General features: G+C 38.6%; 1 protein-coding gene across 1 annotated transcript in view; it reads right to left on the reverse strand.

The window, feature by feature from the left end:
• Positions 1 to 23,956, reverse strand: part of RFX3 (regulatory factor X3) — a 445,346-nt gene that overhangs the window by 74,417 nt on the left and 346,973 nt on the right. The window contains 2 exon segments of the mRNA XM_053702543.1: positions 11,777 to 11,892; positions 23,091 to 23,203. Of these exon segments, the coding sequence (XP_053558518.1) occupies positions 11,777 to 11,892; positions 23,091 to 23,203 (229 nt within the window).

The raw sequence follows: 23,956 nt of genomic DNA on the forward strand, positions 1-23,956 counted from the left end.
GCCAACTGAGGATTGAAAATCGCACTCCACTTCTTGAGACATATACTCTGGAGAAACCACGACAAGAGAGAGACTCTTGATGACTGATCTAGATCTATCCACTGAGACAGATCCGGGAATTCTCCATATTGTGGAAATTGGCCAAAGTCTGACTGAGAGGAAGATTCAACTGCAGCTAAATTTTAACTCCTACCCAACTGGGTGTAAGAGTTAACTATCTACTGGACCACTACAACCTGCTGGAGGCCAGACAGAAAAGAGAACAGGAAAAATCCTTGATTTCCTAGATAGAGAATCTATAAAGGTCCCCAGTAAACCTCCCTAGAAGATGGAGCTAGGGGAATCCTACCATTTCCCATCCATGGGAAAGAAAATTGGACCAGACCTCGAGAAAAAGGTCTACTTGAAAGATGGATGACACCTGAACCAATCTTGTCCAGAACAACACCCTTGCACTATCCCAGGACCTAAAATCCTTCTTGGATATGTAAAACTCAAGAAGATTCCAACTCATGGGCACAGAAAAAAACCCATCCTTCAGGTCTATGTTCTTATGAACAGAACTTCTAGAACCAAGGAGAATGGACACTACTTAGAAGGTCAGAATGCTAAAAAAAAATAGGAATATTCCTAGATCCCATTTCCATCTGAAACTGGAACTGAAACTGTCAGAGAGTTAGTCCCGAACCCAGTTCAAGGAATGCCACTCAACAAACCCATAATGCAGATACCTAAGAAGGTGAAATCTGCCCCTGGGAGAAATCTGAGAATGGACTCAAAAGGCCAAGACTGACCCTGCAGAGGGAAGAAAAGGAAAGCTTTCCTCTAGTCATACTCTCTAGATGAATAGTAGAAAAACCCTTTAAACTCTTAAGGTCTGAGGAATAATTCTACTCAAATTTAAACAGGGTCCATCCTTGAAGGAAAAATGCCAGAAGCGTGGATTTGGAGGAAGCATCTGAAACTGCAATTGCAGAACTAAAAAGCCTAGGGGCTAGAACAGCAAGTCTAATAAGACTAGGCTTGAAATGAACCATTAACCTCCAGCTTCTTATCCAATGATCTGCAAAGGAGTAACTACCCTCCCAGAGGATCAATGGCTGAGTCATATTAGAAATGAACCCATTTATCCTGGGAGAACAGTTATATTCCCCAGGAATCGAAGTTCTCCTAGCCAGAGCAGGAATAGTCCCTACTACTTACGGCACCGTGTTTGACTTCCAAGTCTAACCAAGCCCGACCCTGCCAGATCGGATGAAATTGGACGCATTCAGGGCGGAGAGTCCGAAGGCTCCTCCATTCCAAAGAAAAAACTCCCAGCACGGTCTGTGACAAGAAAAAAACTTCTACAGAGTAATTTATTATATATAAAGTTTACTATATTCTTAAGATTGACAACGCCAACGTAACGGAGTCGTTCCATCATAGCCAAACCTCCTTAAACAATACACAAAGGTGTTAAGGCTTAAAACTGAAGGATACTACTTCAGTATCAGGTGAAGGAATTATACTGTCCGAATTTGAGATTTCACCCTTTAGAGGCTACTAACGTATCCACCTCATCAGACCTATGAGGAAGAACCACTTGTGAGGCAGTAGGCGGAACAGAAACCTTACTAACTGATTCTCAATATTCCTCTTACGATTTCCCTTAGTATAAGAAAAACAGAGGATGCTACAGATACCGCCAGATACCTAGGTAGCAAAATCTGCAGGCAAACAACTCCTCCAGGAGATTGAGAGGAACCGCAGGGCACTGCATGTGACGCCATAAAAGGCTTGGAACCTTGAGAAGAAAGCTGTGGCAATGCCTGAACAGCATCATCCTGAGAGACCGGAGGCTATTTCAAAATAAAAATACTATAATCTTTAATGTTTCAAACAAAAAAATTAGCCTTAAAACGGGGCAACTGAATATATATATACACTGCTCAAAAAAATAAAGGGAACACTAAAATAACAGATCCTAGATCTGAATGAATAAAATATTCTAATTAAATACTTTGTTCTTTACATAGTTGAATGTGCTGACAACAAAATCACACAAAAATTAAAAAATGGAAATCAAAATTTTCAACCCATGGATGTCTGGATTTGGAGTCACACTCAAAATTAAAGTGGAAAAACACACTACAGGCAGATCCAACTTTGATGTAATGTCCTTAAAACAAGTCAAAATGAGGCTCAGTAGTGTGTGTGGCCTCCCTACAACGCCTGTGCATGCTCCTGATGAGGTGGCGGATGGTCTCCTGAGGGATCTCCTCCCAGACCTGGACTAAAGCATCCACCAACTCCTGGACAGTCTGTGGTGCAAAGTGAAGTTGGTGGATGGAGCGAGACATGATGTCCCAGATGTGCTCAATTGGATTCAGGTCTGGGGAACGGGAGGGCCAGTCCATAGCATCAATGCCTTCATCTTGCAGGAACTGCTGACACACTCCAGCCACATGAAGTCTAGCATTGTCTTGCATTAGGAGGAACCCAGGGCCAACCGCACCAGCATATGGTCTCACAAGGGGTCTGAGGATCTCATCTTGATACTTAATGGCAGTCAGGCTACCTCTGGCGAGCACATGGAGGGCTGTTCAGCCCCTCAAAGAAATGCCACCCCACACCATTACTGACCCACTGCCAAACTGGCCATGCTGAAGGATGTTGCAGGCAGCAGAACGTTCTCCACGGCGTCTCCAGACTGTCACGTCTGTCAAATGTGCTCAGTGTGCCCCTGCTTTCATCTGTGAAGAGCACAGGGCGCCAGTGGCGAATTTGCCAATCTTGGTGTTCTCTGGCAAATGTCAAACGTCCTGCACGGTGTTGGACTGTAAGCACAACCCCCACCTGTTGACGTTGGGTCCTCATAGCACCCTCATGGAGTCTGTTTCTGACCGTTCTAGCAGACACATGCACATTTGTGGCCTGCTGGAGGTCATTTTGCAGGGCTCTGGCAGTGCTCCTCCTGTTCCTCCTTGCACAAAGGCGGAGGTAGCGGTCCTGCTGCTGGGTTGTTGCCCTCCTACGGCCTCCTCCACGTCTCCTGATGTACTGGCCTGTCTCCTGGTAGCGCCTCCATGCTCTGGACACTACACTGACAGACACAGCAATCCTTCTTGCCACAGCTCGCACTGATGTGCCATCCTGGATGAGCTGCACTACCTGAGCCACTTGTGTGGGTTGTAGACTCCGTCTCATGCTACCACTAGAGTGCAAGCACCACCAGCATTTAAAAGTGACCATAACATCAGCCAGAAAGCATAGGAACTGAGAAGTGGTCTGTAGTCACCACCTGCAGAACCACTCCTTTATTGGGGGTGTCTTGCTAATTGCCTATAATTTCCACCTGTTGTCTATCCCATTTGCACAACAGCATGTGAAATTGATTGTCACTCAGTGTTGCTTCCTAAGTGGACAGTTTGATTTCACAGAAGTGTGATTGACTTGGAGATACATTGTGTTGTTTAAGTGTTCCCTTTATTTTTTTGAGCAGTGTATATATATATATATATATATATATATATATATATATATATATATTAATAATGATTGATTTTAACAAGGAGAAAGATGTGTTACAATCCACGTCATCTGATAAAAAAGTGGGCATATATTTCTGAAACACTTAATAATACATAGGGAGTCAGATGTAAAAAAGCAGAGGATAAAATACACTTTCATGACATTGACCACATTGGTCTGGAGATGTGAAATAACGGAGCAGAATAGACTAAAAAAATTCTGAGACTCTTAAGCAAGAACGCCGTTCTCTCCTCATGCCGGAGAAGGAACCGGGTCACAAGTTACTACATGAGCTCCAAAAATGGCGCCGCTCAGAACTACAACAAGAAGGATGCGGGGTCAAAGAAAAAAAAAACGGGCGCCACTGGCACGCAAATACCCGCACTCTATTAAAAGCATACCTAACGTCAGAATGCCTGTCCAAGGACCATAAGCGAGATCGGTAAAGACCAACTAGCTTGTTCAACCGAACAGTGCGCCACCGGCTATTTGGCACACAAACTCCCGTTCTCTCACCCCCACATTAAGCTACCTATGTCATAAAGGTCAAATTGCCTGTCCACTTAAGCGATATTGGTAAAAAAAACTAATAGCTTGCACTTCCGCCCACATACATAAAGTAGGACATAGAAAACAGGCATCAGTACCCTAAGACAGCATCAAACCTGGGTTTAACTGATATGGTTCTGTTCTCTGCTGGATTAGCAAAACAGAGCATATTCCCTCAGATTGTCACTTACAATTAATTAACCCCTCATCTCTAATAAAGGGAAAACAGTCTCTCTTCATGTCACATTAAGTGCCTGCTCCCTGCCTAAAATCATATCCTAACTAGGATATATGTGTGTTCCCATAAAAGCTTTTTGCAGGAATTCCCTAAAGTGCCTTTTTTACACTCCCAACCTGAAAACATAATTTATGTAAGAACTTACCTGATAAATTCATTTCTTTCATATTAGCAAGAGTCCATGAGCTAGTGACGTATGGGATATACATTCCTACCAGGAGGGGCAAAGTTTCCCAAACCTTAAAATGCCTATAAATACACCCCTCACCACACCCACAATTCAGTTTAACGAATAGCCAAGAAGTGGGGTGATAAGAAGGAGCGAAAGCATCAAAAATAAGGAATTGGAATAATTGTGCTTTATACAAAAAAATCATAACCACCACAAAAAAAGGGTGGGCCTCATGGACTCTTGCTAATATGAAAGAAATGAATTTATCAGGTAAGTTCTTACATAAATTATGTTTTCTTTCATGTAATTAGCAAGAGTCCATGAGCTAGTGACGTATGGGATAGCAGATACCCAAGATGTGGAACTTCCACGCAAGAGTCACTAGAGAGGGAGGGATAAAATAAAGACAGCCCATTCCGCTGAAAAATTAATCCACTACCCAAATCAAAAGTTTAAATTTTTATAATGAAAAAAACTGAAATTATAAGCAGAAGAATCAAACTGAAACAGCTGCCTGAAGAACCATTCTACCAAAACTGCTTCTGAAGAAGAGAAAACATCAAAATGGTAGACTTTAGTAAAAGTATGCAAAGAAGACCAAGTCATTGCTTTGCAAATCTGACCAACAGAAGCTTCATTCTTAAAAGTCCAGGAAGTAGAAACTGACCTAGTAGAATGAGCCGTAATCCTATGAGACGGGGATTAACCCGACTCCAAATAAGCATGATGAATCAAAAGCTTAACCAAGATGCCAAAGAAATGGCAGAAGCCTTCTGACCTTTCCTAAGACCAGAAAAGATAACAAATAGACTAGAAGTCTGTCTGAAATCTGAGTAGCTTCAACATAATATTTCAAAAACTCTTACCACATCCAAAGAATGTAAGAATCTTACCAAAGAATTCTTAGGATTAGGACACAAGGAAGGGACAATAATTCCTCTACTAATGTTGTTAGAATTCACAACTTTAGGTAAAAATTGAAATGAGGACAGCAAAAACCACCTTATCCTGATGAAAAATCAGAAAAAGGAGATTCACAAGAAAGAACAGATAATTCAAAAACTGTTCTAGCTGAAGAGATGTCTAAAAAGAACAATACTTTCCATGAAAAATGTCCAAAGAAAACATATGCTCAAACAGAAGAGCCTGTAAAGCCTTCAGAACCAAATAAAGTCTCCAAGGAGGAGAAATTGGCTTAATGACAGGCTTGATACGAACCAAAGCCTGAACAAAACAATGAATATCAGAAAGATTTAGCAATTCTTACTGTGAAACAGCACAGGAAAAGCAGAGATTTGTCCTTTCAAGGAACATGCAGACAAAAACTTATGCAGAAACTATAAAATCCTAGGAATTCTAAAAGAATGCCAAGAGAATTCATAAGAAGAGCATCATGAGATGTAAATCTTCCAAACTCGATAATAAATCCTACTAGACATAGATTTACGAGCCTGCGATATAGTATTAATCACTGAGTCAGAGAAACTTCTATGACTAAGTACTAAGCGTTAAATTTTCATACCATCAAATTATTAATTTGAATTCCTGATGAAAAAAACGAATGTTAAGATATAAGGTCTGGCTTTAATGGAAGTAACCAAGATTGGCAACTGAACATCCGAACAAGAACCATATACCAAAACCTGTGTGGCCATGCTAGAGCCACCAGCCACACCAAATATTGCTCTCTGATGATTTTGAAAATCACTCTTAAAAGAAAAACCAGAGATGAAAAAAATATAGGCAGAATGATAACTCCAAGGAAGTGTCAATGCATACACTACTTCTGCCTGAGGATCCCCGGACCTGAATAGGCCCCTGGGAAGTTCCTTGTTTTAGATGATATGCCAACAGATCTATTTCTGGAAGCCCTCACATCTGAAAAATTGAAAAACATATCTTGGTAAAGAGACCATTCTCCCGGATGTAATGCTTGACTAACAGAGATAATCCGCTTCCCAATTGTCTATACCTGGGAAAAAGACCACAGAATTTAGATAGGAGCTGGATTTAGCCCAAGCAAATATCCGAGATACTTCTGTCACAGCCTAAGGACTGATAGTCCCACCCTGATGATTGACATATGCCACAGTTGTGACATTGTCTGGAAAAAAACAATAAATGTCTCTTCTTCAAAAAAGAAACCAAACTGAAGAACTCTGAGAATGCACGGAGTTCCAAAATATCAAATGGTAATCTCGCCTCCTGAGATTTCCAAACCCCTTGTGCTGACAGAGATTCTCAGACAGCCTCCCAAACTAAAAGACTCGCATCTGTAGAGATCATGGTCCAGGTTGAAAGAACCGAAGAGACCTGTAGAACTAAATGATGGTGATCTTAACCACCGAATCAAAGATAATTAAACATTAGGATTCGAAGATATAAAAAGTGATATCCTAGAATCCCTGCACCATTATTCAGCATAAAAAACTGGAAAAGTTTCCTATGAAAATGAGCAAAGGGAATCGAATCCAATGCTGCAGCCATGAGACCTAAAACTTCCATGCATATATAGCAACTGAAGGAAATAATAGAGACTGAAGGTTCCGACAGACGGAACCCAATAAAATTGTCACTTGTCTGTTAGAGACAAAGACATTGCCACAAACTATCTGGAAACCTAAAAAAGGTGACCCTTGTGTGAGGAATCAAGAAGCTTTTGATAAAAAGATCCTCTAACCATGTCTTGAAGAAACAAAGTTGAATCGTATGAGATTCCGCAGAACGAAAGACTGAGCCAGTACCACGAGACTGTCCAAAAAAGGAACACTGAGAACCTTGAAAAGATTCTTAGAACTGTCGCTAGACCAGAAGGAAAAGCAACAAATTGGTAATGCTTGTCAAAAAAGAGAATCTCAAAAAGATATGCATCTATTGTATCTATTGTAAACAAATAATGCATCACTGACCAAAAAAAGGCAAAATAGACTATATAAACACCATTCTAAAAGATGGTATACTTATATGACAATTCAGAAAGTTTTTCTATCTTTAGAACAATGAATAGTCTTGAATAAAACCCCAAAACCCATTTCCTAAAAATGGAATTGGAATAAATACCCCAGAAAACTCCAGGTCTGAGTAGCGCTTAATCCCCAACGGGTGATCAGCCGCGCTTCATCAAAACCCAAAATATATAGGACTGAAACACACTTAAGGATAGTGTTAGCCTTACTGGAATAGCTGGAATATAATACAGAAAAAAAGACTTCTCACAGACGGTTTTACACTGAATCTTATTCTGTACCCAAAATCTAAGAAATTTGGACCAAATAGAACAAACAAATTTCAAAAAAAGTCTTAACCTGCCCCTTACCAGCCAAGCTGAAATACGGCACATACATGCAAATTTAGGGAGCTGATTTTGAACTGAAAAACTTCAAATTAAAAACATGTTACTTGGGTAAGAATTTAGGATTTCGTTCCTTAGTAAGAACAACAAACCTAATATAAGCTTAAAGTTTTAGTCTTAGAACTCAATCTTGAAGCCCAGAGTAACAGTTAAGAATTGAATCCAATTATGAACCAAATAATTGATTATCTTGAAAAAAAAGAAATATGGATTTTTTAGAAATCACAAAATTCTTCTAGCTAAAACAGCTAAAGACATAGATTAAACCTCATTTGCGAAAATATTCAATAAAATGAAGACACAAATGAATTTATTAGCATGTTAATCAAGTTAAAGGACCAGTCAACACACTGGACTTGCATAATCAACAAATGCAAGACAATAAAACAATGCAACAGCACCTAGTCTGAACTTCAAATGAGCAGAAGATTTTGTCCCTTTAACAATGCTAAATAAATAATAATCCGATACTTTATCTTAAAGTATCCAAACAGAAAAATGAAGCAATTGCAACATCATCCAAATAAATTACAGGTCCAAGAAAAAGTACCTGAAAATAAATAATTTTCCTTAAATAAGATACAACCATCTAAAAGAAAATAAATACTATTTTGCTATAGAAATAATAGCATATTTAGCAGGAGTAGAGATAGCCCCATTAAATTGGGGAACCCTCAAAACTAAAATTAACTGCCGGCAAAGAATATAATTTAAAACCCTTGAAGAAGGAATAAAAGAAAATTCTCAGCCTATTCCATTCCCTAGTATCAGGAACTGGAAAAAAACCTCTGAAAACACAGAAGATTAAATAAGCAGAAATAAAATGTTAGCTAGTCTTGAAAAAGAACTAGTTACCTCAATATCCAAAATAATCAACACCTTTTCAACAAAGAACAAATGTACTCTATTAAAAATAAAAAAGTAGATTTGTTAGTGTCAATATCCGATGAAGAAAATTCTGAATGAGAAAAAACATCATCAGAGAAGGATAATTCAGTATGTTGTTGGTCATTTGAAACTTCATCAACTAAAAAAGAAGTTTAAAAAAGACCTAAAAAATTTAATTAGAAGGCGCAATGTCAGACAAAGCCTTTAACATAGAATCAGAAAAATATTCTTATAAATTTCTAAGTATATCTTGTACATAAGATGTAAAAAGAATAGCAATATATGAAGCATAAATACTAATAGATTCTGCATGTAAAAGTTTATCATGATAACTTTTTACAAACCATAGCTAAAGATAAACATTCATAACATTAAAATAAATGAACTTAGCTTTGGTAGGACTGATATCAGTCAACAGTAATCCGTTAGCATGTTCTGATTCAGGAACAGTATACGAAATATCTTGCAGTATGTAATAGAAAAAAATAACATATAAAGCAAAATTATCAAATTCCTTAAATGATAGTTTCAGGAATGGGAGAAAAATGCAAAACAAATAAGCCTCTAGCAACCAGAAGCAGCAAAAAATATGAGACTAAAATAATGTGACCCACATTATTGGGGCCAAATACAACGCCCATATCTTTTGGCGCCAAAAATGATCCTCTGACGCCAAAACCGAGGCCCACATTTTTTGGCGCAAAAAACCGTCTGAATACACATGCGTCAAAAAAATGACGTAACTACGAACAACTTCCGGCGTCAACTAATGCGCCGGAAATTACCAAATTTTGCACCAAAAAAGTTTGCGCCAAAAATGACGCAATAAAATAAAGCATTTTCTGCCCCCCGCGAGCCTAACAGCCCGCAGGGAAAAATAGTCAATTGAAAATTTTCAAGGTAAAAAAAATATATATTCATATGCATTATCCCAAATAATGAAACTGACAGTCTGAATGAAGGAATACTGATTATCCTGAATCATGGCAAATATAAGTTTAAACACATATATTTAGAACTTTACATATAAAGTGCCCAACCATAGCTTAGAGTGTCACAAAAAATAAGACTTACTTACCCCAGGACACTCATCTACATATAGTAGATAGCCAAACCAGTACTGAAACGAGAATCAGTAGAGGTAATGGTATATAAGAGTATATCGTCGATCTGAAAAGGGAGGTAGGAGAAGAAATCTCTACGACCGATAACAGAGAACCTATGAAATAGATCCCCTAGAGGAAGACCATTGTATTCAAATAGGCAATACTCTCTTCACATCCCTCTGACATTCACTGCACTCTGAGAGGAAAACCGGGCTTCAGCCTGCTGCGAAGCGCATATCAACGTAGAATCTAGCACAAACTTACTTCACCACCTCCATGGGAGGCAAAGTTTGTAAAACTGAATTGTGGGTGTGGTGAGGGGTGTATTTATAGGCATTTTAAAGTTTGGGAAACTTTGCCCCTCCTGGTAGGAATGTATATCCCATACGTCACTAGCTCATGGACTCTTGCTAATTACATGAAAGAAAGATAAACAGCACTTACCTGCATCTAGCCGTCTGGCAGGAGGACAGCTTACCTGGTGTGAGAGGATGCCGCTCCTCACATGGGCCTGTAGAAAAAAAGAAATATCAGAATAAACCTATTCTGGCTTTCTGTACTAAGGCAGCAGAGTGTTAGGAAAACGCAGCAAGGCCCACCTTACAAATTCCTAACTGCTTTATAATCAATCACTGCCTTACTGTGGAGTACAATTACACCCCATCTTCAGAGGAAAGAACAGAGCAAGCTTGCTCTGCTTTCAAAATAATAAAATCTTGATTGAAGTCAGACACCAAACACTTCACCTCCTCCATGCACGAGAGGCAAAGAGAATGACTGGGGTTTGTGGGAAGGGAAGTGATACTTAACAGCTCTGCTGTGGTGCTCTTTGCCTCCTCCTGCTGGCCAGGAGTGATATTCCCAACAGTAATTGATGATGATCCATGTCATTAGAAAGAAAAAGCATTTTCTTTGAAGTGAAGAACAATGCCATTTCAACTATTTCTTAACGCACCTTCGCTTTTAGAGGACATGGGTTATCGCACCTTCGTGTTAGTGCTCAAGCAAAAGCTAGAACAGGGTTTTCTAACACGCCCCATAGAAGTCTTGGGGGGGAGAGACTTAGCGCGGTTGAGCTATCTAATATCCAGATGTAAGCATGCCTGAGAGATAATTTTTAACTTGTAATATGAGCTTAAGAATAAGTGCACTATTGATTTAACTTGTGCGGTGTTAGTGTTCAATAGCACTAATATTTTTGCATTCATATTGTAATCTAGCCCTATGTGTCTAGAATTTGGTACTTTAGGGGCCAATTAAAGCAATATTTTCTTTTGTTTTTGTAAAAGTACTACAGTTTTTAGTTTGTCTTTTTTTTTTTTGGAAAATGGATTTTCCTGTTCTGAGTAAATGTACTTTTTGTTTGCATGATTGCGTCTGTTTATTAACAGAAATTTAACAGACAGTAAGCATGGACAATAGCCAATGAGCATTGTGTTGTTAGGAATGAATTCTGTAGAAATATGCATTTCATGTTCATTAAATAGCTTTAAATAGCTTTAACCTAACCTTTTTCATTCAAAAAAAATATTTAACATATTTATTTGCCTCCTTTCAGATATATGAGGGAAATGTGTCTTTTGACGAAATATGTTGCATGGGACTCTTACAGGGTATTATTATTTCCAAATCACACATACTAGTTAATATCACATTTTGAATTTTGAATTTATATAGCATTTAAATCTTGCTTTAGCATTGTCTATAAAATACATTTAACTAATAATTACAAGAGCACAGTTATTATTTTATGAATGTGGCCTTTTAGAGCTAATGACACCTGTGGCATCTTTGGGAACTGATAACACAACTTGAGTTAATAAAAACACAGATTATATTACATCACCCTGAACAGTTTATTCATGCAAGTAATCATTTAAAAAATATGATGCTTTAAAATTCATATTGCACTATTTCTTGAATTGAAGAGGTTGATAAGGCCAGAAGATATTACTGACCCTGATTCTGTAATGGTGGTTCCATCAGCTGGAGATGTCGGGTTGTAACGCCAGAAAGTCTGCCATAGCTTCTCAATCAGACTAAACTGCAAATTAATAACAACATCCAATATTGCCTGGAAAATGTAAGACAAAGAGAGAATTAAACTGTAAACGGTCTGTTAAAGCAACACGTAAGAGAAAACAGCAATGGGCATGATGTGCGGTAGAATGCAGGAAACACGTATGTGATGTTTCCGCTGTAATCTCGTGGACCCTGTCTGACATTGATATACATTACTGTGTCAAGCTGAATTTACAAAGGCACAGTGGCACTTATTACCGAAGGCTTGCTAATGCTTGTGAATTTTCTTGAGAAGGCAACAAGACTACTTACAATATCTCTGAGGATATTAAACCTTATACCGTACAAAAAAATGTAATGCTTGTTCTTTGCCTGAGATCACATCTACAAAACTTGTATGAATCAGAAGCAGATTTTAGCACAGAACAGTAGCTTAACACAAGTTGGAAGTTTTTATATTAGGGCTTTTTATGAAGTGGTGTGGCGCCTATTTACAAAGAAGATAAAGCTTTCCATTATAGTAGGTTTTGGATTCAACCTTGTATAAATATTAAAGGGCCATAATACCCAAATGTTTAAACACTTGAAAGTGATGCAGCATAGCTGTAAAAAGCTGATTAGAAAATATCACCTGAACATCTCTATGTAAAAAAGAAAGATATTTTACCTCAAAAGTTCCTCAGTAGCCACCTCCCATTGTAAAGGATTTCTAAGCAGCATTTTAGTGTGTTTGTCCTGGGACATCTGAAGGGACTAGCATTGTGCACTCTCATATTATTTCACCAATCAGGTAAAGGAAGCTTACTATGAAATCTCATGAGAGTTAAGTCAAATCTCATGAGATCACAGTAAGAGTTCATGACCTCAGCACTGCTGATGCTGATTGGCTGCTGTTCATTTCTTCATTTTTTTAAATTTTTTTACCTGCAGCTGGGAGCAGCTGAGTATAACATTTTACACAGAACTTACTCTGCTGAGCTGAGGAAATTGTGACGTAAAATATCTTCCTTTTTTACATAGAGATGCTCAGGTGATATTTTCCTGTCAGCTTTTTATAGTTATACTGCATCAGTTTCAAGTGATTTAGCATATGAGTATTATGTCCCTTTAATAATAAAAATGATGATGATAATAACAGTAAGAACCCTTCCCCAGAATAATGCATATACACTATATCTACCATTCCAGACTAAATAATATGATTTGAATATATGTACGTGCTTTCACAATGTCTGCATTTTCTGCTATGATCCTAAGTATTGACCTTGTACGTTTATAACTTAAAGTGACAGTAAAGTCAATATTAAACTTTCATGAATCAGAGAGAGCATGGCATTGTAAATAACTTTCCAATTTACTTCTGTTATCAAATTCTATATATTTTTTTTGGTATCTTTTATTGAAGAATAAAACTAGGTAGGCTCATAAGAGCTCAGGAGTGTGCATGTGTCTTTAGTTCTCTATGGCAGTAGTGTTTTGCAACATTGTATAACAAAGCTACAAATAATGTTGCAAAACACTGCTGCCATAAAGTACTAAAGACATGTGCATACTCCTGAGCTCTTATGAGCCTACCTAGTTTTCTCTTCAATAAAAGATACCAAGAGATTGAAACAAAATTGACAACAGAACTAAATTGGAAGTTGTTGCATGCTCTATCCTAATCATACAAGTTTAATTTTGACTTTACTGTCCCTTTAAATGTACATTTTCTTTATACAAAGAATTCAGACAGATGGTTTACAGCATCAGTATTTAAAAGGACTGGCGTGTTTTGTTCCAGTAACAAAATCCACATGAACAGAAATAACATGATTTTTGTAGTAACCATTAAACTGTGTTCTCATTCTCTGTGACAACACATAAAGCCATGGTACATTGGGTTAATATTAAGCCATCATCTGAAAAAAGGCAGAAACTTCAAACACTAGAACAGGAAGACCCCTTTAATTGCTGCCTACTTCCCTATCCCTCCATTTTTACCTTTAACTAAGCCAAATTAAGAAATTGAATAAAATAAGACAAGCAGAGTTGAACTCGAATGCAAAAACAAAAAAAATCTATCGGCTAGATTTAGAGTTTTGTCGGTAAAGACCCGCGTAGCTAACGCCAGCTTTTTTCTGGCCGCACCATAAAAATAACTCTGGTATTGAGAGTCCACATAAAGGATGCATTTTTAACGCAACTTCAATTCTCGATACCAGAGTTGCTTACGGACGCGGCCAGCCTCAAAAACGTGCTCGTGCACGATTCCCCCATAGGAAACAATGGGGCTGTTTGAGCTGAAAAAAAACCTAACACCTGCAAAAAAGCTGCGTTCAGCTCTTAACGCAGCCCCATTGTTTGCTATGGGAAAACACTTTCTACGTCTGCACCTAACACCCTAACATGTACCCCGAGTCTAAACACCCCTAACCTTACACTTATTAACCCCTATTCTGCCGCCCCCGCTATCGCTGACACATGCATATTATTTTTAACCCCTAATCTGCCGCTCTGTAAACCGCCGCTACTTACATTATCCCTATGTACCCCTAATCTGCTGCCCCTAACACCGCCGACCCCTACATTATATTTATTAACCCCTAATCTGCTCCCCACAACGTCGCCTCCACCTGCCTACACTTATTAACCCCTAGTCTGCCGACCGGACCTGAGCGCTACTATAATAAAGTTATTAACCCCTAATCCGCCTCACTAACCCTATAATAAATAGTATTAACCCCTAATCTGCCCTCCCTAACATCGCCGACACCTAACTTCAATTATTAACCCCTAATCTGCCTAATTGCATTGAACTTGATTCTGATTGGCTGATTCCATCAGCCAATCAGAATATTCCTACCTTAATTCCGATTGGCTGATAGAATCCTATCAGCCAATCGGAATTCGAGGGACGCCATCTTGGATGACGTCCCTTAAAGGAACCTTCATTCGGCTAGTAGGCGTCGGGAGAAGAGGATGTTCCGCATCGGATGGAAGATGATGGCTCCCGAAGAAAGAAGATTGAAGATGCCGTTGATAGAAGACTTCATCCGGATCATGGACCTCTTCAGCTCCCGCTTGGATGAAAACTTCATCCAGATCATGGACCTCTTCAGCTCCCGCTTGGATGAAGACTTCAGCCGGATCATGGACCTCTTCAGCCCCCCGGTTGGGCTTGGATCAGGACATCGGAGGAGCTCTTCAGGACGGATCGGTGAACCTGGTATGGTGAAGATAAGGTAGGAAGATCTTCAGGGGCTTAGTGTTAGGTTTATTTAAGGGGGGTTTGGGTTAGATTAGGGGTATGTGGGTGGTGGGTTGTAATGTTTGGGGGGGGGGTATTGTATGGTTTTTTTACAGGCAAAAGAGCTGAACTTCTTGGGGCATGCCCCGCAAAGGGCCCTGTTCAGGGCTGGTAAGGTAAAAGAGCTTTGAACTTTAGTAATTTAGAATAGGGTAGGGCATTTTGTTATTTTGGGGGTCTTTGTTATTTTATTAGGGGGCTTAGAGTAGGTGTAATTAGTTTAAAATTGTTGTAATATTTTTCTTATGTTTGTAGATATTTTTTTATTTTTTGTAACTTAGTTCTTTTTTATTTTTTGTACTTTAGTTAGTTTATTTCATTGTAGTTATTTGTAGATATTGTATTTAATTAATTTATTGATAGTGTAGTGTTAGGTTTAATTGTAGGTAATTGTAGGTATTTTATTTAATTAATTTAATGATAGTATAGTGTTAGGTTTAATTGTAACTTAGGTTAGGATTTATTTTACAGGTAATGTTGTAATTATTTTAACTAGGTAACTATTAAATAGTTCTTAACTATTTAATAGCTATTGTACCTGGTTAAAATAAATACAAAGTTACCTGTAAAATAAATATTAATCCTAAAATAGCTACAATGTAATTATAATTTATATTGTAGCTATATTAGGATTTATTTTACAGGTAAGTATTTAGTTTTAAATAGGAATAATTTATTTAATAAGAGTTAATTAATTTCGTTAGATTAAAATTATATTTAATTTAGGGGGGTGTTAGTGTTAGGGTTAGACTTAGCTTTAGGGGTTAATACATTTATTAGAATAGCGGTGAGCTCCGGTCGGCAGATTAGGGGTTAATGTTTGAAGTTAGGTGTCGGCGATGTTAGGGAGGGCAGATTAGGGGTTAATACTATTTATTATAGGGTTAGTGATGCGGATTAGGGGTTAATAACTTTATTATAGTAGCGGTGCGGTCCGGTCGGCAGATTAGGGGTTAATAAGTGTAGGCAGGTGGAGGCGACGTTGTGGGGGGCAGATTAGGGGTTAATAAATATAATATAGGGGTCGGCGGTGTTAGGGGCAGCAGATTAGGGGTACATAAGTATAACGTAGGTGGCGGTCGGCAGATTAGGGGTTAAAAAAATTTAATCGAGTGGCGGCGATGTGGGGGGACCTCGGTTTAGGGGTACATAGGTAGTTTATGGGTGTTAGTGTACTTTAGAGTACAGTAGTTAAGAGCTTTATGAACCGGCGTTAGCCCAGAAAGCTCTTAACTACTGACTTTTTTCTGCGGCTGGAGTTTTGTCGTTAGATTTCTAACACTCACTTCAGACACGACTCTAAATACCGGAGTTAGAAAGATCCCATTGAAAAGATAGGATACGCAAATGACGTAAGGGGATCTGCGGTATGGAAAAGTCGCGGCTGAAAAGTGAGCGTTAGACCCTTTTTTGAGTGACTCCAAATACCGGAGTTAGCCTAAAACCAGCGTTAGGAGCCTCTAACGCTGGTTTTCATGGCTAACGCCAAACTCCAAATCTAGGCCTTAGATTCTTGACTCCTGCATTAGCACCAAAGCAGAGTGAATAATTGTACAGGCCTGGCCTCCATAAAGACCATACTTGTTTCAAGTTAAACAGAAGACCCATGAAATATTTTAAACACCAAAATGCAAAAAATTGTCTCTCAAATTTTGTCTTTACTAATTACTAATGCAAGCACTCCTTTACTACAAACTGTTGAAGTAAAAGGGGTCTATCAATTTATATTACAAATCTGTTTTGAAGTGAATTGGTGGTGTGTTTCCAAGGCAAAGCAACTTTATGAAAGAGCAGCGTTTATCTATGTATGTTCCACTCTCATTCTGGGTCTCCACTCATAGAATGGAGAGGTACGTTTGGAGTAAACATGATTGTTTTAAAAGTAAGGACTATTTGGTATATTTTAATATATTGTGCTTGGGCTAATCACTGTCAGAAATCCCCTTTACCATTAATGCATTTAAACATTTAAAACTAGGTGTGGCACATTATAGATAGATCATAAATTTACAACTGGAGTAATAATCTAGGCAGGGTTCTTAAAACCACGGATCAGTACCCTTTACTGGGTCGCTACACCATGTTTACTGGATTATGACTTGTGTGTTTGTTGTAGTATAGTATTTGTGGTGTGCGTCTGTTTTGCATGATAGTGTGTGGTGTGTGTTATATGAGTGTGTGTGTGTGGCATGAGAATGTGTGTAGTGTGTCTTGTGTGTGTGGTGTTTGATAGTGTGTGTTGTGTGAGTGTGTTGTATGAGAGTGTGTGTGGTGTGCGTGCTTTTTGCATGAGAGTGTGTGTGGTGTGTGTATTATTATCTTTTACAACACTTTTAAGTTTGACTACAATCAGGTATAAAGGACGCACACATTTTAGTCACTTTCCAAAAATAGCAGCCATCTTGTTCTATATTGTATTGTTCTTGTGTAGTCACTCAAATTAGTGTCTTACCAAGGAATAACTCAGAGAACACAGATCTGCATCTAGTCACTAACTGTTTATAATCCTAACTGAACTTGTTACCATATATGGTAGAAACACCAACAGCCAATCAACATTCTGTATGCAAATTGACAAACACATCACATGACATGTTAATAACATTACATCTCCCTTTTTATGAAATTTTAGAATATCACATTTATATTTTATATTATAGGTCCAGAATGTTTCTAGGTTTTACCATACGACCAGAACGTGTGAATTGAAAACCTGCTGTGCATGTTTCAGCATTGTCAGTGTCTTCTTTCAGTTGTTCTGGGATTGCAGGTGTATTTGTGGTTGTGCTTGGGATCTCAAGGGTTGGCTCATGTGCTTCTAGTTGCAGTTCTTTAGTTTCCATCAGGTGTCGTTGGTTGCAACAGAGAACTTCATCATCGCTGGTGCGGATGAGGTAAGATCTTTGTGTGTCTGCAGGCTGCAGAATAGTGGCAGGCACCCATTGACCACTGGCTTGCTGAAAACGAATAGTATTTTCTTGTGTCAATGTGGACAAAGGCTGTGCAGTTTGATTATAGTAATGTCTTTGTTTAGCTTGTTTATGTTCTCTTTTGGCACGCACACATTTTTGATCAACTACCTGAGGCTGCATTTGTTCACCAGTTGTAAGCAGGATAGAACGTAGACATCTACTCATGAGCAATTGTGAGGGAGACTTGAATCAATCCACCGGGGTATTCCTGTGTTCCAGCAGGCTGAGGTACTTGTCCTTTCCTTCAGCTTTTGCTTTGTTTAGTATGGTCTTTGCTGTTTGCACTGTCTTTTCTGCAAGACCATTGCTTTGTGGATGGTGGGGACTGGAAGTTACATGTGCAAAGTCCCAATAAACTGCAAAGTTTTCGAAGTCACCTGATTTATATTGCAGGCCATTATCTGAAATTACCTTTTCAGGTATAATTCTTGCAAATATAGCCTTTAGCTTGCGGATTATGGTCGCTGATGTGGTTGAGTGGAGTCTTTCCAATTCAAAAAAATCTGCTGTAGTAATCAACAGCGATTAAGTAGTCCTGACCATTCCACAAAAAAAGATCTGTTGCAATGATTTGCCATGGACGCTCTGGAATCTGATGAGAGATCATGGGCTCTTTAGGGTTAGACTTTCGGCGTTCTAGGCAGGTAAGGCATTTTTCGACCATATCCTCAATTTGTTTGTTCATTCCTGGCCAAAATAATATGTCTCTGGCTCTTTGCTTACTCCTCTCAATTCCCATATGCCCAGTGTGTATACGCTCTAGCATATTTGGCCTCAACACACCTGGGACAATGATTTTCTCACCTTTGAATAGGATCCCTTCAAACTCTGAAATTTTATCTCTGTGATTCCAGTATTCAACAAGGCTGGAAGGACATCTTTTCCTTATGTTAGGCCACCAAGATTTGATTATGTTTTTCAGTATAATGAGTTGAGGATCCTGTTCTGTAGCTGTTCGAATATCAGTCAGTTTCCTGTCACTAATAGGGAGATTGGTTATGACTGTGTGATCTGTGCATCCATTCCTTCATTCAGTGATTCAAGTCTGTATGGTATTGATTTCCTGGACAGTGTGTCGGCTATTGGAATATCTTTTCCTGAACAATGTACTATTTCAATGTCATACCTCTGTAGTTGCAAGATCATTCTCTGAAGGCGTGGCGGTGCAGCTGCAAGGGGTTTCTTCATTATGGGTATTAAAGGTTTGTGGTCAGATTCAACAACAATCTTTCTGCCATAGACATACGTGTGAAAACGTTTGCATCCAAACACCACAGCATATAACTCCTTCTCAATTTGAGCATAGTTTTCTTCTGTTGGTGTGAGAGATTTAGAAGCATAGGCAATTGGCTTACCTTCTTGGAGCAATACAGCACCTAGGCCACTATTTGACCCATCAACCTGCAGGCAGAGCTCTTTGCTAGGATCGTAGTAACATAGAATGGGACCAGGTTCCTTTGTAATCAGCTCTTTCATTTTATCAAATGCTTTTTCGTGAGTTTCGTCCCATACAAACTCATTTGTCTTTTTCAGAAGCTGCCTCAATGGCGCATTAATCTCAGATAAGTTTGGTGCGAATTTGGACAGATAATTAACCATACCTAGGATGGTCTCCAGGTCTGACTTGTTCTTGGGAGGACGCATATCTTTTATGGCATTGATCTTCTCTGGATCAGGTTTGATGCCTTCCAGAGTTGGATACTGGAGGGTTCCGGACCCAGTTTGCCAACCCAGCGATCCCGACGAGCTAGAGATCCAAGGGCCCCTGGATGCTATTCTATGCTTCGCTTCCCTTCTACCTGTAGTTACTTCAAAACCGCAAGTACCGGCTTTCCCCGCTATCCCTATTTGTGTTCTGGGATTGAAGTTTACGGTGCAAGTCTGCATCTTTCTGCCATCAGAGGACTGTCTGTGTGCAATCTCTGCCTCATAAAGGGTGTCATCTTGCTTTGTATTTGAATATTTTTTTAACTTTAAAGGGAGCCTCATCTGCAGTGGCTGCCTTCTCTATATTCAGCAAATAAGGAACACACAACTCTCTCCCTGTAATTCCGTATAAAGCTATGCTCATACTACTGGCATCCCCAGGAGATTTATCATTTTAATCTAGGAACTGCTATTGTGTATTCACTCTATTTGGTAACCCCAGTAGTGCTATGATGATCTAATTTTTCCCTGAATTGTTATATTGAATTGTCATATTCTGTTTTCTAATTGTTATATATATGCTGTTTCCTATCCAGTGATAAGATATTTTGCTATATTCTCTGAGACACATATCACACTTTTCTCTGGGTTAAGGCGTACTCCTTTTACTCGGGTTCTCTTGAGTACGGCGTGCAAGTTTGCATCATGTTCCTCTCTTGTTTTTCCAAACACAGTATGTCATCAACAATGGCTGTTACCCCCTCAAGCCCTTCATAAGTCTCATCAATCTTTCTCTGAAATTCATCTTGAGCTGAAATCAGTGCAAAGGGTAAGCGGAGAAATCGGTATCTTCCGGCCACTGTATTAAATGTTGTTAGCTTGGATGATTCTTTTGAGAGTTTGATCGCCCAGTATCCAGATTTTGCATCCAGTACACTGAAGAACTGTGCTCCAGCAAGTTTTGGGGTGATGTCATCCAAAGTTGGAAGAGGGTAATGTGGCCTCTTGATTGCTTTATTCAAGTCTCTGGGATCTAAACAAACCCCAGGTTTTCCAGTTTTCCACAACTACCAGGGCATTGACCCAGTCAGTGGGTTCAAGCACTTTCACAATTATCCCTGATTTTTCCATATTGTCAAGCTCCTCCTTGAGGCGACTACGCAGCATGAATGGAATTCTCCTGGGTGGGTATACAACAGGGACTGCTGGGGGGTGTAGGTGTATAGTGCATTCACCTGGAAACTGTCCAATGCCTTGAAAAACATCAGAAAATTCCTGTATTATAGCACAGGGTTTATCTACATCTGCGCATACTGAGAAGACAAGATTAATTAACCCCATGTCTAGACATGCTCCCAAACCAAGTATAGGTGGGGCGTGTGTGTTGACAATGTAGAATTCAAGCACAGTTTTAGTGTCTTTGTATTTACATTTTAACTGACAGGTCCCTTTAACATCAAGCAGCTCACCTCCATAGCCTGTAAGACGGCGTGCTGTGGGCTTTAGTGCTACAGTGCTGAAGAGATTTTTAAATCTGTTGGTAGGAATTATATTTACCTGAGCACTAGTATCTAATTTAAATTTGACTTTATCTGCTTGTGCACCTAACTCAATTTCTGCGAAAGCCTGTTCACATTCTTTGTCTTTGTGCTCTTTGTTAACTGTATCAATAAACAGTTCATCCAGCTCTTCAATATTTGTGTTTTGAACTGTATGTACAGTTTTACGTGTATCTGGCGGCCTTGACTTACATGCCTTTGCAAAGTGGTTAAATTTATTGCATATTTTGCCCTGACGTCCTATTGCAGGGCACGTGTCTTCCTGGCTGTGTTGAAGAGCACAATGACTGCATAGCCTGTCTTTAGTGATGCTCCTGTCGACTTCCTTTCACAGTTGTCCAATGCTTTTGCTGGGCTGATGCTGTTTTTTACTAAACACTGCATGAGCTGACTGGCTCTGGGTTACCATTGCACGTGAGTTTATTGTCTTAAGCTGCTCTTGTGCAATTTCATCCGACCAGGCTATATCAATGGCTTTTTCAAGTGTCAGATCAGCACCCTGATTAAGTAATTTCTCTCTGACTTTTGGAGAATTCGTGGCAAAAACAATGTGGTCTCGTACCATCTCACTTTTAACATATCCACAGTCTTTTACAAGTAATTTAAGTTCTGTTATACAATGTTCAAATGTCTCATGTTCCCCCTGCATTTTTTCATGAAACTTGTATCTTGCAAAGATTGGATTAGCTTTGGGCATAACATATTCCTCAAATTTGTCATAATAAGACTTCAACTTTTTAGACTCCTCAAATGTTAATGTCCAAGTATTATAACATATCTCCCTTTTTCACCTACTCAGAGAAGCAAGTAGCTGCACAAGGTTTCCTCAGGCTTGTCACAGAGAGGGCCAGAGAATATGAGCTGTACATGCTGGCGAAATCTCCTCCATGCATCTGGTAAATGTTTTGAGTCCCAATCCATCTGTGGCATAGGCACACCTGATAAATCCATTTTGGAGAAAGAAACCAGCTTCTGAAACCATGTATTGTTCTTGTGTAGTCACTCAAATTAGTGTCTTACCAAGGAATAACTCAGAGAACACAGCTCTGCATCTAGTCACTAACTGTTTATTATCCTAACTGAACTTGTTACCATATACGGTAGAAACACCAACAGCCAATCAACATGTTGTATGCAAATTGACAAACACATCACATGACATGTTAACAACATTACATATATTACTTCAGAAATTTTCAGACCAAGCATAAAAATAGGGTTGCAAAGGCATCTGGTATCATGGCACTGGGTCTTGGGGAATTTTTTTTTTTTAAAAACCCTGATCTAGGCAAAATCCACACCCTTAATAGGCCTGTAGGGAATTTCAAAAAGTTTATATACTATCATTGTAACTACAAGAAACACTTAAGCTAATTAACTAAATTATACTGCAACACACTATGGTGTCCTCCAAACCAAAGCACAAAAAAATGATTATTAAAAGTTATTTCTCTACATTTCCTTTAACTGGAAACATAAGACTTTACCTCTCTCCTCTCTTTAATAGTATTTGTTATATTTATTTAAGTGTTTGCTCCATGCCTGCTTTTTTGGGAAACAAAAACAGTTGATAATATATTCAGAGTTCTAATTTGAAATTCAAGAACATTAAATAGAATTCTGAGTGCTTGCAGTGCACCATTATGTTCATGGTTAATACTTTTTTTTTCATATACACAATTATTGTTTCAGTGCATCTATCCAGAATGTTTTCCCACTATCTATTTTCCTCACAGATAATATTGATTTGGCGGCTAGGACACATGGCATAAAGCTTTCTTACCTCACAGTGCTCTCGATAAAGACTCTGCAACGACTTGATATCTTCAAAGGTTGTACCATCTGGCAGAGAAGATATTTCAACTTCTGCAAACTCTGGAAGTGCTCGAGACGCATCTGTTGCCATAACAACATAATGGAAGAAATATATTGTAGATGGTGCCAATTAAAGCTTCATTAGGAAAATATTTAAGAAGCATAGCAAGACAGACATTCTAAAAGGTCACATTACTTAATGAGCAGAGGCTGGCAAGATTTTATTTTTATTCCTTTATTAATGTTGCTGTAAAAATAGATAATAAATTTAAACAAACTGACAGAACAGATATGTTTTGCAGCACATCAATATAATGCCAATATGATAAACTATGTACACTTATAGGAAGTTAATAAGCTATTTGAAATCTAATGCAAGTAAATGTTAAAGTGATAGAAAAAAACAAATGTGACATGCACAGTAAGGCAGTTTAAATTTGCTTAGAACCCTTTTTTTTCAAAATACATGAATTTGCAAAAATGCTTCTAGTTTGAGTAATCAAAAAGGAAACGAAACCCAAAGTGTTTCCTTTCATAATACTTTCCAATTTACTTCAAATATCAAATTTGTGTCATTCTTTTGGTATCCTTTGTTGAAGATGCAGCAATGCACTACTGGGAGCTAGCTAAACATATTGGGTGAGCCAATGAGAAGAGGCATAATGCATTGCTGCTCCTGGGCCTACATAGTATGCTTTTTAACAAAGAATACCAAGAGAACTAAGCAAATTAGATGCTAGAAGTAAATTGGAAAATTGTTTAAAATTCTATGATATATCTGAGTCATGAAAGGAAAAAAATGTAGGTTTCATGACCCTTTCAATTATGAATAAT

The sequence above is a fragment of the Bombina bombina genome, chromosome 2, assembly GCF_027579735.1.
Source record: "Bombina bombina isolate aBomBom1 chromosome 2, aBomBom1.pri, whole genome shotgun sequence".
NCBI classification, from domain to species: Eukaryota; Metazoa; Chordata; class Amphibia; order Anura; family Bombinatoridae; genus Bombina; species Bombina bombina.